This window comes from Medicago truncatula, chromosome 4, assembly GCF_003473485.1.
Source record: "Medicago truncatula cultivar Jemalong A17 chromosome 4, MtrunA17r5.0-ANR, whole genome shotgun sequence".
NCBI lineage: Eukaryota > Viridiplantae > Streptophyta > Magnoliopsida > Fabales > Fabaceae > Medicago > Medicago truncatula.
Genome location: NC_053045.1, coordinates 59464358 through 59480678, shown reverse-complemented (window position 1 = coordinate 59480678; position 16321 = coordinate 59464358). Strand labels below are relative to the sequence as shown.

Here is a 16321-nt window from a genome sequence, read left to right as displayed (position 1 = left end):
TTTGTCATATCAAATAACTTTATTTTTATTAAATGTAAGGAACTTATTTATGTTTCTGTTGAGTCAATAATCTTTGTTGTTATTGTAATGTATGGATATTATGTTTTGCTAAAAAGAAAAGAAAATGCATGTGATGAACTTTGGTTTTTAAATTTCAGCTAAAAAATATTAACAATTTGTTTTATAAATGTTATCCATGGATATCTGTATAAACCTGCGGGTACTCAAAATTCGTGGATTACCCGCTAAATTGATATCCGTGTGGATATGGATAGGGCACAAATTTCATATTTGTCCAACGGAGCGGACACAGATATCACACTATCCGCATCCATGGATATCCATTTACATCCCTGGATCCAAGCCCATGTAATGATCCAGGTTCAAGACATTGTAGGGATATCCACACTTGACACGTTACATTGTTGCATGAAATACACTTAACCTTATTGCATGTGATACACCTAACCTTGTTGCATGTGATGCACTTGGTTTATTGCATGTGTTTTTATTGACACTTGGAATGTTGCATGTATTTTCCTTAGATTTTCTTCACCTATAAACAAGGTTCACGTCATGTACTTCATCATTCAAAGTTTTAGATATCAAAGTGTGTATTCATCAAAACAGAGTGTCTCGATTTGTTCTATGTGGTTCTGATCCACGATCGTTCATGCATTGGTGGATTGTAAACAAATATCGAGATAATAATCAATTATATGTTCTCGTTGACCATAAGAGGCAGAAGATGATTCACAAGAATATTGAAATTCAACAAAATGATTTCAGTATAATCGATGTCCAATAGATTATTCATTCTTCTGAATCGCAATCCATTTGAAAGTGATTATATTGGATTCCTTGTGATTAATTTCACTATTCTTCTGAAACATCTATTGTCGCCTATGGTCAGATAAAACGAGTCCTTGATTGTCTGGATATTTGTTTACAAATCCACCAATGCATGAAATATCATCTGGAATCTTATGTTTCATTGTTACATATGGTTTGCATCATAATCTAGTGATGGTCACATAGAGAGACTCAGTCGTGGCTATGAATTTTCATCATAATGCTGAAAGATATATTTTTTGGATTTACCTAAAAAGGTACACTATAAATGCTAATATCTTCACTTCTTGGTACTATGAGGTGAAGATATTAGCATTCATAGTTATTTATTTTTGACCTAATTGCACTTTTACACTCCTATGTTTCACAATCTTGCGATTTTGGCCCCCTATAAAAAAACAATAACAAGTCAGCCCTTAAGTTTACCCCCTTTTGCACTTTTAGCCCCTCAAACTAATTTTGACTCAGTCAACACACACGTGGCACCTCACTTAAATGAGTAGGATGTATGTTGATTGGGTCTAAATTGGTCTAGGGGCCAAAAGTGCAAAAAGGGGTAAACTTAAGGGCTGATTTGTTATTGTTTTTTTATGGGGGGCAAAATTCACAAGATTGTGAACACATAGGGGGAAAAAATGCAATTAAACCTTATTATTTATCAACTTGTCCCGATTTTAGATTTTTTTTCTATCAGTTTCTCCCATGTATAATAGTTATTTTAGAATTTTTATCTGTTTGTCCCGTGTATAATATTTATTTTAGATTTCTTTATCATCTTGTCCAGTGTATAATAGTTACTTTAGAATTTTTATCACCTCGTTCGTTGTCTAACTTATTTTAGATCTCTTTATCTCTATGTCAAGTGTATAATAGTTATTTTAGAATTTTTATCAGCTTGTTCCGTGTATACGATTTATTTTAAATGTTCTATCATTCAGTCCAGATTTTAGATTTTTCATCAACTTGTCCCGTGTGTAATAATTATTTTAAATTTCGTATCAGAGCTTGTCCTGATTTTAATTATTTTTTTTTATCAATTTGTCTCGTGTATAATAGTTATTTTAAAATATTTATCAATTGGTCCCGAATATAATATTTATTTTAAATTTCTTAATCAGCTTGTCCCTTGTTTAATACTTCATCCGTTTGAAAATACATGTCGCACTTTAACAATATGCATTACTCATGTAATTTACTTTGACCATATAATTTTTAGCTAATATATAAATACAAATGTTAGTATATACGATGTTGTTCAATTTGTCTCGATTAATATTTACAAAATATTGATTTTTTCTATTTTTTTTATCAAAAATAATTAAATATATTAATGGTTAAAGTTGTGTATTTTCATGTATGAACTGATTGACTGTGACATATATTTATAAACGAAGAGAGTAGTTATTTTAGACAATGTATTGAGAGACACCAAGTTTTTATTTACCATAAAATATCGGCAAAAGGCAGCACCTACTGATTATCACGGTAAGGGATAAAGATGATGTAATCCATCACCAGACGATCCAGGATGCCTAGGTAGTGAGTCGACGAAGTGTGGCCCTTCCTCGAAATAAAACGCATAGCATGTGCCATGTTTAGGGCATAGGCTTTGTTAAGGTCCCATGAAAATAAAATTGTGAAGTGCTTTGAAGCCCATGCCTAACAAAATAAAAACAAACACATTTAAGTTAACACATTTATATTAACATATTATAATATGATATACTACCAACATAAAAACAAAATAAATTACTAGCTTAAGTAGGGACATGTATCCGTTGATGGAACTCGTGTCAGGGTCAGTAGCCTCAGACAACTGATAATAGAGATTAGTCAGTGTCGTCCTACCCCATGACCAATCACGTATCCTGGCGAAATCTTGTTGCCCGTCCAACCATATGAGGTCAATATCTTTGTTGCTCTTGTTAGTTGGTATGCTGCAACCGACCAAAAAGAGCAAGAAAGCCCTCTTGCATTACTCTCGCATGGCATCTCTATCTGCCTCCTCCTCATCGATATCTACCTCTGATCAATGGCCCTACGTACCCCTCATATAATCACTTTAGGAATGGGGACCTACATAACGACCCCAATGTTTCCACGTCTCTTCCACCGCCTCTTTCTCAAAAACACCCAACATGTCCGTCATCAGCTCCAGACCTTTCTCATAAGAGATGGCCTCATCGTGATCCATCATCTTACCTTCGGTGGGGATGTGTAAATGACACGTCACATCATCCAGTGTGATAGGCATCTCCCCATCAAGGAGATGGAAGTTGTTGGTCTTCTCATGCGTCCTCTCTGCGAACGTCGTAACCACGGTATAGTACTGATGCTCTTGAACCCAGTCTCAAGTATTGGGCATCTGACATTTAAAGTGCGACAATCTTCCTCACACGCGTGATTGCATTTACCGTATGCTCGTGCTTCTGAAATACAAATACAAAACAAAAAACAAACCGTTAAAAAAAAATAATTAAAATAAATGTTTGAACATTTGACAAAAAATAATTATACTTACTTCAACATCGCTTCATAGCTTACACACGATGTGTTTATCGAATGCTGGTAGAATTGAAAGATCAGTATGGACACTGGAAAAAGCATCTGATTTTGGTGGGGCTGCTGGTGAGCCATGTTGCTTAGGCTCATCGTGGTGCTGATATTGAGGCTCAACAAGCTCTCAATCCTGGTAGTGCTCCTTAGCAGGGTTTGTAGTAGTGTTGATCAGCAACATCGTACAACTGGGTAGGGTCCACTATCTAGGACGCATCAATCTGAGAGGTCCCCTCCATGCCACTTCTACGCACCCTTCCCCTCTTAGACATAGTAGGTTTTCTGCCATCTTCTCCATGCGGGCGTTGTTGGTCATGGCCTCCTTGTTAAGTCGGCTTCTTTGTGGGTTCACAGACAAATCTACACAAGCAAAAACAATGAAAAATTCATGGGTTAATAGTGATTTACCCCCTGTAATATAGGTCATTTCTGGTTTTCCCCCCTGTAAATTTTTTTTTTTTTTTTAATACCCCCCTAATAGGTCATTCAAAAACCAATTTTTTGTTTTTTGCTGAAATGTTCGTTTTTGAATGACCTATTAGCCTATTAGGGGGTATTCCAAAAAAAAATAAATTACAGGGGGTAAATAAAAAAAAATATTTACAGGGGGAAAACCGAAAATGACCTATATTACACGGATGTAAAACACCATTAACCCAAAATTCATTTAGGCATTTCATCAGACACTTGAAGTGAAAAATAAAAAAACATACAAGTATTGTGTTATTTCAATTTATAAACTATCACATTGCACTTGATCTTACTCTAATCATCATCATTCATTGTTCAAACAAGCAAGCATTTGATCATTAACTACCAAAAAGACTAACATATTTCAACAATGAACAAAAAAAACTAACATTAAAAACAAATAAAACTCAATGCAAATGAATCATGATTACTTACTTGAAATTGAAGTAGAAGTTGAAGTTAATTTGCTTGAAGTTGAAGAAATTGGCTTGTGGGATGGAGAAATTTGCACAGTTTGAAGTTTGGCAAACAATGGTTAATTGTTGTTGTTGTTTGCATTTAACTGCCGTTGGAAGCGAACGATAGTTAACTGCTGCTGCAGGTGACGTAAAAGTAATTAATTTTGGGGCTTCAATGAGCAAAAACTGATGTCAAATGAGCAACTTTCGTCAGTAAACCAATAAGAATTGGGCTCAATAACAACCCACTTGGAATTGAGTTACTTTACAACTTACAAGGTATCGTATAAGGGTTAGGGTTTGTATATTTTATACATTACATCCTTCTCCATTTACCTCACTCACTCCAGATTTGTTTTTCCGCTTGCTGTATCCATGGCAGCATCTGTCCCCGTGGAACAATATTTGGTCACTGAAGCTTATGCGAGGCATGTATGTATTACAGTGCTGCAGACATCTGCGACCAGATAGTGTTCCAATGACTATCATCTACACCTCTTCCCGTATTAACATTTATCATCTTTTTCATGGGAGATTATTTGTAAGTAAAGTAACAGCGTTTTTAAATTTTAATATTGGATGAATGATTCATTTTGTTGTTGTTGTTACAGGCCTGAGGACGTTGATGAAGTTCCTGAACAACTACAACGGGGTTACGCAATTTTAATGTGTAGACAATTGAGTCTACACTTGAGAGGGGGTAGCTCACAAATTGAATATGAATGAATATTACGGATTTGCATAAAATATCTATATCTCGATCTCTGATTCACATATGAATCCTCTAGCATAATTCAGTTACTGGTCGTTGGTTAAATGTTAAATATTGCTTAATGTTAATCGAAGACTTGAAAGTGTAAAAATTTGAGCTAATGAACTAATTATTTGAGAAAAGAGACAGCACCACAAAAATTGATATTCTCCGGTAGTTGCATTACATATTACATAGGATGAAATAGCATGGAATGTTTCTTCAGGCAGAGAAGAAAGCATGAGACTTGAACAAACACTCGAAACATGCACACAAACAAGTAACAACATTTTTTCCCAATCATTCCCTTGACAAGAGTGTTTGGCTTCAAGTTAGAATGTACAAAATTGAATGATTTTGCCCACCCTATCTACTGTGATTTCATAAATAAAAAATAGTTAGATTATTCGTATAAAACAAAGTTGATTTTACTTTCAAATCTCAACATGTTTTTTTTATCAAGTAACATAATGGTTAGAATTCATATGGTGAACTATGCATGCTGTACTAATCTCAATATACCTAAAAACAATAAAACGTATGCATTTTTTTTTAGTGGAAAATGAACGCTTTTAGCTTTTAACATAAAAACATTGTCACTTCACTTCACACTCAATTATGTTTGAGTGATTATTCGTCAAATATAATTTTGAATTGAATAGATTTTGTAACCCTGAATTTAAAGTGAAATTATGTATCAACTAAACAGTGAAATAATTTGTTTCTGTATAAATTTACTGCAAAATTTTAGTGTAAATTATTTTTTTACCAAACATTTAATTAAAGCATAGTTTGAAGCTAAAATCAATTTTATCTAACACTACCTGGGCAAAGTCTCCGAATAATTTAGATTCGGACAAAGAATGAGCTACGTCTAAGTTCAATCAATTTTCTGTTAACGTTTCACCTTCCTCCTAACAAACTAATTACTAACATTTGCCTATTCAAAAAATCTAACACTAACCCAACAGCAGACAACAGAATTGCTAAAATCGCATTTAACAGACACAAAATCACTTCCCATAGTTTCCATTAGTAAAAGCACACATTAAATCACTTGTGATTCAATCCCATGCTGAGAAACTTCAGCCACAACTGTGGAAAACAAAGTTGTTTGCATGTCACAAAAGCTTTGTTCTTCTACGCTTCGATATACTTGCTTGCACTTGGTGGTGGTGAAATCAAAGGCTGTGTTCCTGCTCTAGGAGCTGATCAATTTGATGACAAGAATCCAAAGGACCGTCTCCAACTAGCTAGCTTCTTTGATTAATTGGTTTTTGTTAGCTTAGGTGCCACCTTTGTAGTTCATGTTAGATCACAATTCAAATGGTACAAAGGTTTTCTTATATCTCTCTTATATGCTTCTGCTGCACTAATTTGCATTGTTTCTGGAAAGAGATTCTATTGTACCCCGAATCCAGGAGGGAGTCCATTGTTGGGTATTTTACAGGGACCGTTTCTTCATTCGCCTCCATATGTTTTATATATAGCTATTCAAGTTGAATGTGTGTCAGATGTGTTGAACACCGACATGACACATACTTACATTCAATTTTCTCAAATAATTATCGTTTTCGAACGTGTGAGAGTTTTAGTATTGTGACAATGTCCGTATCTCTGTCAGTGCTTCATATACTTATTATTTTGTAATTGTTCTTGAAGGTGCTGGTTGTCACAGTCAAGAATTGGAGGGTGAAATAGAGTCATAAGTCTCTTCAATTTCAATTTTAAATTCAGGTTGGAGTAAATGTAGTTATTTCTATTTTATATTCAATAATACCAGTACTACATTATTAGCATACCAGTATAGATTATCACAAGTGGTAGATATCAATTAATGCAGAGATATCTTATTAATTTTGTTTTTACTACAAGCATCAAGATTCTACTGTGCTAAATTGACAATTGCAGTAATATATTCACCATCACTATGAGTGCACATTCGCATTTATGGTGAATTTGATAGAATCGCGGTGTGCTTCTGTGAATTTGACAGAAACTATACTTTGCAGCTCTAATAAAATCAATGTCACTGTGATATTCTGTCATTCCGAACATGCAAATGTAGTAATAGAAAGTGTTGTATTATGTTAGAAAGTTTTTCTTTTTGAAAAAGTAAAAGCATTAAATAATTTGCTGTGTAAGTTGCACCAATAGTATAGAACCGGTTTTTTTTTATTAGGGTGACAATTTGTAAAACATAAATTCTGAGATAAATTCATTATTACTATGAACTGTTGCAATTGAAGTGCATCATTATTGCATATATGAAAGTCACATTCAATTCAAGAATATAAATCTCTTCTACATGCAACTTTGTGCACAAACAGTGTTCTAGACAAAGCTGCCATTCTACTACATGAAGGCACAGAAGCAAGAAAATGGAAAGTGTGCACAGTTACACAAGTAGAAAAAGTAAAGATTCTAACAAGAATGGTGCATCATATGCCATACTTCTATGTACAATAATCATGAACACGTGTTTAACATAGCTACAACAACAAACCTTCTCGGTCCAACAAGGAACTTTTACCAACACATTCATTGACACTTCAACATTTAGTGTCCGACACACTTGTTGAAGTGTCAATGAATGTGTTCCTAAAAGTTCCTATTTTATTTTAATTGTTTTTGTTTTACATATATTTCCTTCAAGTGGATGTAATCGTATTTCAGGTGTGTCGGACACTAAATGTGAGTGACTCTCCTAACTTGTTTAGTGTCTGGGACATGTTGAAGTACCAATTTCTTTTATTAGTAATGGTTTTATAATGATAACTGAAGAACTTCATGATTTTCTCAGATGGATTTTCTAACCAGAGTTGGAAAAAATCAGAGCCAACAAGAATCAGATCATTTGCAAAAAAAATATGAGAAAATATAACGCTTCTTCCTCTACCAAAAGAGAGGTTTCCAGCTACCACCCTCAATTGTAGCTGAATGAAAGAAAGAACAAAGAAATAGGGGGAAGTGAGTGAATCTCCACGTTAATTAAAGACCTCTTGAAGAATGAACTGAGGGGTAGGATCACAATACAATTGATTCTCATTAAATCAGACGAAATGCTTTTTCCCATGCATATGATTGAAACTATGAATAACTTCCTTCAAAATAAAAATTGAGCATAAGAACGCTACTTAAGAAAACAAAAAATTAACTCACTTGGTTGATCCGGTAATATTGGTTTTAGATTCGATTTTAGCTTCTTCAAAAAATAAAGCAAAAAAATAAAAAATTTGTATTAGAAATAACAAATATTGAACTTTCAAAAAGCGTTTAAATTGAATACACCACTTTACAACACAAAGTTCTAAATTTGTTTCTTCAACAAACACCTTAAGAATATTCTTTAACATTTTCTAAATAAAGATATTGTCAATTTTACTTCAGCTCGCAACAAAATTAATTTGAGTATTAATTTTTAATTTGCAATTTTTTTAAGAAAAAAGGGGTCAATTTTCAATTTTTTAAAAATGTATACAAGTCAATTTGAAATTTTCAAAAATTTGGGGACCAACTTACAAAAATTGGAAAAAATTATAAGAAAGCACAAATTTGAAATTCTTAAATTTAACTTAAACAATATATTTCATAAATTTCTATCATTTTAAAAAATTTCAAATTAATCATTCAAACAATAAAAGTTACATAGATTTATTTGAATGATCTAGAAAAAAAATTACATTACTTTAAAACATTACATCATCCAAACACACCGTTAAAATGTTGAATGCATCATTTTCAAAATAAAATTTTATTTTTAAATTTGTAAACAAATATAACATTTCCCTTTTATTACCACTCTTTTATTTTTGAAGGACCTTTTAGTACTACTCTTGTTAAATACTTCTTCCGATCTCGAATATAAATTACAAGGAAAGAAAAAAACTTCACATCTTTTATATTCGAGACGAACTGGAGTATATCTGAATTCATTCAAATACTTTACTAACTAAGATATTTTAGTTTGGTAAAAAAAACTAAGATATTTTGGTCATTACACTCATTTTATTAAAAAATTAGTACGTCCTTCAGAAAAAAATTAAAAAATTAGTACTATATTTTGGTCATTACACTCATTTTATTAAAAAAACTAGTTACAAACCCGTGTTTCGCACGGGTTGAATAATGTATTTTTTTAAAATATAGTTTCGAAGGAGAAATCTTATAAATTACAGAAAATTGTTGTCCTTTATAAATGTGAAAATCAAAGCTGCGCAAACCAAAATTTTGCAACATTGAAAAAATAAAGAAAAGGTTCCCGGCGTAAGTTGAAAAGAGGTGTTTGTGAAATAAATTGTCTAGAAGTAGTTTTTTAAAGTAACATTGAACATCTTCTGGTCAAAGCTCATTCCATTCAATTTTATGCGTTCAAAAAAAGTACTTTTTTTTAGTAAGTACTTAATTGATATTGTGTTTGACCTAACTTTTCCTTAAAAATAGATAAGTTTGAAAAATGTCGGATCAAACGATATCTTAATCTCCCACAACGGCAATGTAGAAACAACTGAATTTGAGATAAAAATTTGAAAAAGTTAAAAATATAAAAATTAGAAAATAATTAAAAAAAAAATTGGTTAGGGGCAAAAATGAAAATTCATAGATCATTGTTCAAAAAAAAAAAATTTCAACCAATAAATAGATTACCAAATTGCCCCTTATAGGGGCAAAATGGTAAATTCAAGGGACATTTCTTTTCTTATTAGTATATAGATTAGTACTATAATGATTGATTTGTTAAAAAGAATACATAATGCTATAACCTTGAACAATACTACATCCGTTTCTTTTTAATTGTCACTTTTTAACATTTCATATGTTTTTCTCTCCGCAATAAATATCTAAGGGTAATATTGGTAAAACAACATTTAATGTTACATTAAACTTTGAAAGTGACAGATAAATAGGAACAAAATATTTTTTTTCTTTAAAAGTGATAATTAAAAAGGAACGGAAGGAGTATTTAATACGAGACCGTGACAGTATTTATGTTAGATTCGATTCGATTTTTCATGATGTGGGGAGGTGGGAGCCATAGGTAGTGTGGTTTTCTGGGGTCTTGCATAAAATTACATACATAAATTAAATATAGGCACGGTTCCACCCAAAGTATAAGGAACAAGACAAGTTGGTAGCTATAATTCACAGTAGGTGGGTCACATTTTTGTTTAGAAAATTGTATTTTTCCACAACACAACACAGCTGCATAGGGTCACATGACCCTCAACTATGAACATTGAGACTGAGATAGAGTGATGGGAGTGAGGTACAGCTCTGCCCTTCCCTCTCTCACATTTATGTCGGTCACATTTTGCCAATTTCCTCGTTCACCAACCATATATTGGTTGGTGAATGCATTTGGAGCTTCGATGATCATTTGATCAAGATCAGTCGAATTCAAGTTCGATTTTTTAAATTATAAAATAATCTTTTTTCTTCTAATGGTTCAATTTTGATGGAACATAACCTATATCCTAAATATGTTGCAATCCTTGTAACTTTAAAGAATTCTTTTTTCCTCAAACTTTGCGTATGTTTGGTTTCACTTTATAACTTACTGAATTATGTTTGGTTTACTTATATACGATGATTTGACCATAAATTGCTAATGTTTAGCTTCTGGTTTTAGAATTGATTTCAATCTCAAAATTAACTTTTTCCAAAAGGAATCCACTTGGGTTGGCCTGACGGTATTGACTTGAGATTTGAGAGTGTGCTCTTCAAAAAAAGGTAATAATTTAGGTGGGCTAGTTTAGCTTCTTCAAAAAAAAAAAACTTTTTCAATTTTAGTTTTTGTTGTATAATATAATTAATTCTCAAATTTATCCATTAATTTGTGTGGTAACATATAATTAACTCTCAAATTTATCCATGAATGTATCAGTAAATCAATTTACTTCTAACTCACTTTTAATAAAAAAATAAATAACTTCATTAAATCAATTCAACGATAACCAAAAACAAAATTCATTTTATGACTTTTGCTTTCTCCTAAATACTCCTTCCAATCATCATTATAAATAAAAAATAACTTTTTAAATTTATTGAAAAACTTATCAAAATACTCCCTTGAGAGTACTTGTATTGCATTGTCACATAAGCACCTTTTCAATTGCATTTATGTAAAAAGTGCCCTCCTTTTCTTTTTCTTCTGTTTCCCTTTTAACTCTCTGTGATCTGTTATTACTTGCTGCATTGAATAACCAATCTATACCCAACTCCAAAACCATGTTATTTATTATCATTTTCTGACTTGTGACTCACCTTTTCTATATATTCCATACCTTTCCTAATAAAACTTTATTTATTGTACTTTTATTTTTCCTCCTACACTACTACATATACTTGTTCTCCATTCCATTCACACACTCCTTCTCTTTTTGAACTCATACTTTTAACTGTATATGGCTGGCAATGTGTGAAACAAACAAGAGTTTTGTAAGCATGAAGCTGCTATTTGTGTTTGGATTCATAGGCTTTGTGATTGTGAAAGGTGTGGATGTGGAACTGAAAGGTTTAGAGAATGGTAATGTGACAGACATGCAATATGTCAGAGGAAGAGGTTTCAACTATAGACCTTTGATGGTTGGTCTTACTCTTATTAATGGAGCTGCTGCTAAAGGAGCTGGTATTCCTTTTATACATGTTCCTCTATGCATTTACCATTTACTCATAGATTATAGATACTACTATGTTTTGTTCCTTAATGTGTTTTTTCTAATGTTGTTTTCGAAGCATATTATTTGTTTTGTGGATACTGATTTATTGAATTGAAGAATGAAGAAGAAATATATTCTTCATTTCTAAAGCATAGCTATTAGTGTGTGTTTGGTTTGGCGTTGACAATTGATTTTGCCTACAATTCAGTTGAATGTAAAACAATTTATGTAAAAAAGGGTTTAACAATAAATTCAAGGTTAAAAATCAATTTTGTATAGACAAAAACTCACATTTCTAGCTTCAAATTAGAATCAATTCCATGTTAGAACATTCAATCCAAACATGTCAAAACCAATTCTACACCTCCAAAATCAATTAGTTTCTTTTTTACACGTTTCCTGCTTTAGTTGAGATCTGGAGAGATGATGAAAATCAAACTTTTCTTGATTATATAGCTGACTTTATATGTGATATGGGCCCTTTCATTATTTAGAATCATTGATATGCAACTCACAGCTGTAAAGACATAAAAGCTATCAGATAATTGCTCAATGTGATTGATTTTTTTTTTTTTTTTTTTTTTTTTTTGTAGTCTGCCTTGATGGATCTTTACCGGCTTACCACTTCCATCGTGGATACGGTTCAGGTTCAAACAGTTGGCTAATACATTTGGAGGTATGTAATCTATGGCGAGACACATGAACTTTGTACAAAGTATCACATAAGGCAGGCATTAGGCATAGAGTAATTAGAAAAGAAATAACAATAACATTCCTTTTGGTGACAGGGAGGAGGCTGGTGTGGAACTGTGAGAAATTGTATTTACAGTAAGAAAACGCGACATGGTTCATCATATTTTATGGAAAAACAAATACCATTTATTGGAATATTGAGCAACAAAGCTGCGGAAAATCCAGGTCATAAATCTTAGACTCAGCAACATCACTATTGTTTTCCCAACTATACACATAGAAATTAACAGCTTTCATTTGGATGATTATACATGCAGATTTTTTCAATTGGAATAGAGTAAAAATTCGTTATTGTGATGGCGCATCGTTTAGTGGGGACAGTCAAAATGAGGTAAGGAGGGGATGTAAACATTATATATTTATTTCACCAGTTATCCCTAATGGTATTCTATTCTCTCTTTTTCATTATTTAAATTTGTTTTCCAACGTTATCTCATTTAAGTGAGCACCTTAAAGTTTTAGGTAGCATTGTTGGATTATGTTGATGATTGAATGTGATTGAAGTATTGGTCTGAATTTATATTTTCTACACAGGCAGCAAGGTTGTATTTCCGAGGGCAGCGCATATGGCAAGCTGCAATGGAAGATTTAATGTCGAAAGGGATGCGCTATGCCAAACAGGTTTACATCTGAAAATTTCAAAGAAAAATAATTCCCTGCCTGAAATCTGTTTGACATTTTTGTTTTTGTTTTTTAGGCTCTTCTATCTGGATGTTCTGCAGGAGGTTTATCAGCTATACTACATTGCGATGAATTTCGGGAATTGTTTCCAAGAACAACTAGAGTAAAGTGCTTTAGTGATGCCGGATTATTCCTTGACTCGTAAACATTAACCAATGAACTTTCAATTCTAATCTATTATTCACTCGGTCTGATCTATATCTCCGTTCTGATTTAATGACAAAATAATTGTCTGGAATTGCAGTGTTGATGTATCTGGCCGTCGCAGTTTAAGGAATTTGTTTGGCAGTGTAGTGACTTTACAGGTATTTTCTCATTTGAGAATTTCTTCTTGCTGCCTTCTGTTCTATTTCCTAATAGAAAATAAAATATGGTTTAGCCGAAAATAAAATCTCTGGAATTAGGCACCGAAATATGGTTAAACAATTATTTGCCTCTGGTTAACCACCTAGTAGTCACATAGTATATTGGTGGTTAAGACGCTGTTTGAAATTACTTTGTATGTTGGAAAGCATCTTTGATTCCCAACTAAATAAATTAAAAAAAAAATCTGGTTTTCTTCATTAATATTAGAGTATGGAGAAGCTAAGTTGGTTAAAGTTGGTTACTATTGTTAACTAGTAACAGTTGCAACTTGCAGTTAACTCAACACATCTATACTCTAATAATTACTAAACTAGAACAACGACAACCAACAGTAATATTGTGATTCTAAATGTATTCATATTGTGGAAATTTACTTCAGTTTCATGGTTGAATGATATCTGTAACTTCTGATTGCTTGAATACTGGCAAGACATATATGTATAACTGGTGCGGCGGAAAGTTATTCGATGTATCTTTGCACTGCAGGGTGCGCATAAGAGCCTTCCAAGAAGTTGTACCAATCACCTCAATCCAATTTTGGTAACTACTATTCCTTTTTCAACATTGCAAATTTACAGAACTGGTCTTAGTATACTAAAATTATAGCATGTGGAAATCTAATACTGTCGATTTTTTAAAACATAGAGGCGTCTCATTTCCCTTTCTTTTTTGATATTCCATTCGCAGTGCTTTTTCCCTCAGCATTTAATTGCAAGTGTAAGGACGCCACTATTTCTTCTCAATGCAGCTTATGATACTTGGCAGGTAAGTTCCTTCCACCATATACCTTACAGTTGGTTCAACATGAAGTCAGAGACAGTAATCCTTTTAAAAATAACCATTACTAACCAGTGATGCACATGAAAATAATAATTATGCAAATTTATTCTATTTGTATTTCTTTAGATGATTGCATTTTCCGGTGAATAACAGATTAACATTAATATGTCTAATATGTAGTTTATGTTATGTATGAGTTTGTCGTCTATATATATGGTACTTTTTATTTGAAAGGAATATATATGGTACTTGAAGAGTCAATACTATTCCATCTGCATAGTGATTTGATGAAATATAAATAGGACAATGCATACAGTCAACATGCCATTATATTTAACCTTAGAAATATGACAATAAAATGAGGAGTAAAAATGAGCTCACTCTAAATCCTCAAGTACAATTGTCCATAAGCTTGCTCTTTAAGCCATTTTTCTCCATCTCCTTTAACTGATGCTTCTAGAAAACAGGGCCAATAATATCTGCCATAGCATGAAAATTAGTCTTCATACACATTGTGGTCCTCATGAAATTATGCTAGAACTTATGCTTAGTTGATTTGAACTTAGGATCATTCTATATTACCAACAAATTCTGAATAAGGTATAAGGAGTTAAGGACTCCTCGATAATATTTTCAAAGGTTTGGATGAAGTTTTGTTTCACTGAAGCTTGAATCTTTGTACACTAAATGAATATAACATACAATGTAAGAGTCATACCCCACTAAATACAAGAAAATAAAGAAAGGAAAAATAATTTTCTTTTCATAAAAAATCTTCATTTTACGTCTTTCAATATTTCACATCATTAAATTTGTTTATCCATTGAAAGAGTTGATGTTTATTGGGAGGAAGGTCGCACCCGCCAGATCCTTAATTATTTGTGATTGGTTCCGTTTTGTTGGCAGATTCAAGCCAGTCTAGCTCCACCATCTGCTGACTACCATTGGAATTGGTATGACTGCCGAAAAAATTATGCACGCTGTAGTTCACCACAGATACAATATCTACAAGGTAATTAATTAATCAGAACTTTCAAAGAGTAGCTGTTTCTAGTGGTTTGAGTAGCATATTCATGATATCAGTTGTTCTTGAATGAAAATGAAATAGGTTTTCGAAATCAGATGCTTAGAGTTACAAGACGCTTCTCAAGGTCCCGCCAAAACGGGTTATTCATTAATTCGTGTTTTGCTCACTGCCAATCTGAAAGACAGGATACATGGCATGCACGCGGTTCTCCTCATATTGGAAATAAAGTAAGTCTATCGTATTCTATTCTAACTATTCCATATAGTTATAGTAATTTTGATCAAATTAGATTATATTATACAAGACCCTTCTAATAGTAATGAGTGTCTGTCATAAAATACAAGCAGGGGATCGCAGATTCTGTCGGGAACTGGTTTTTTGACCGAGTTGGTGTCCAAGCTATTGGGTGTCCTTACCCTTGTGACAAAACATGCCATAATTTGGTTTTCAACTGATAGAGATAAGACCAAACCACCAAAGTTTCATTCTTTCAATACTTTTCTTCTGCACTTGCTTTGCAAATACGTCTTTCTGATCTCCAGAAAGAAAGAAAAAAGTCATTGTATTGTCATAAATTGATTATATTACTCAATTTTGGTTGCATCATTTTTTTTTTTTTGCTAGTTAGTTCCCATCTAAGGAACTTTCAAACATTATTGCACTCCAGATGTCTATCTCTTTACACATTATATCTATATATACACTTGTATTTCTTCGAGTTCAATTGTCGAAACTCATTTTTTGGGAGGTGTTAGATATCCGGAACAAATTTTGTTGTAATTTAGCCTATCTTTTTCCTCATCTCACCATGTATTTGTAACGAAAATTTGATTTTGAGCGTAAAGCAATGTAATGACCATGAGAAAATCAAAAGCTTCCCAACTATGGACAGATTAACAGGTCATTGCTGAGCTAAATGTTATCTCAAGTGGCACCAAACTTAAAAGAGGATGTGAATTGAGTATGA

At 32.6% G+C, this 16321-nt stretch overlaps 1 protein-coding gene across 1 annotated transcript; it reads left to right on the top strand.

Moving 5' to 3' along the window:
* The first annotated feature begins 11181 nt into the window (after window positions 1-11181).
* Window positions 11182-16078, top strand: LOC11443730 (pectin acetylesterase 10). Its single transcript, XM_003609863.4, has 12 exons — window positions 11182-11716; window positions 12341-12423; window positions 12536-12665; window positions 12758-12831; window positions 13035-13121; window positions 13198-13322; window positions 13426-13486; window positions 14034-14087; window positions 14235-14312; window positions 15234-15339; window positions 15436-15581; window positions 15702-16078. The coding sequence occupies exons 1-12, from the start codon at window positions 11503-11505 to the stop codon at window positions 15807-15809; spliced, it is 1266 nt and encodes a 421-aa protein (XP_003609911.1). The 5' UTR covers window positions 11182-11502; the 3' UTR covers window positions 15810-16078.
* The last annotated feature ends 243 nt before the right edge of the window (window positions 16079-16321 follow it).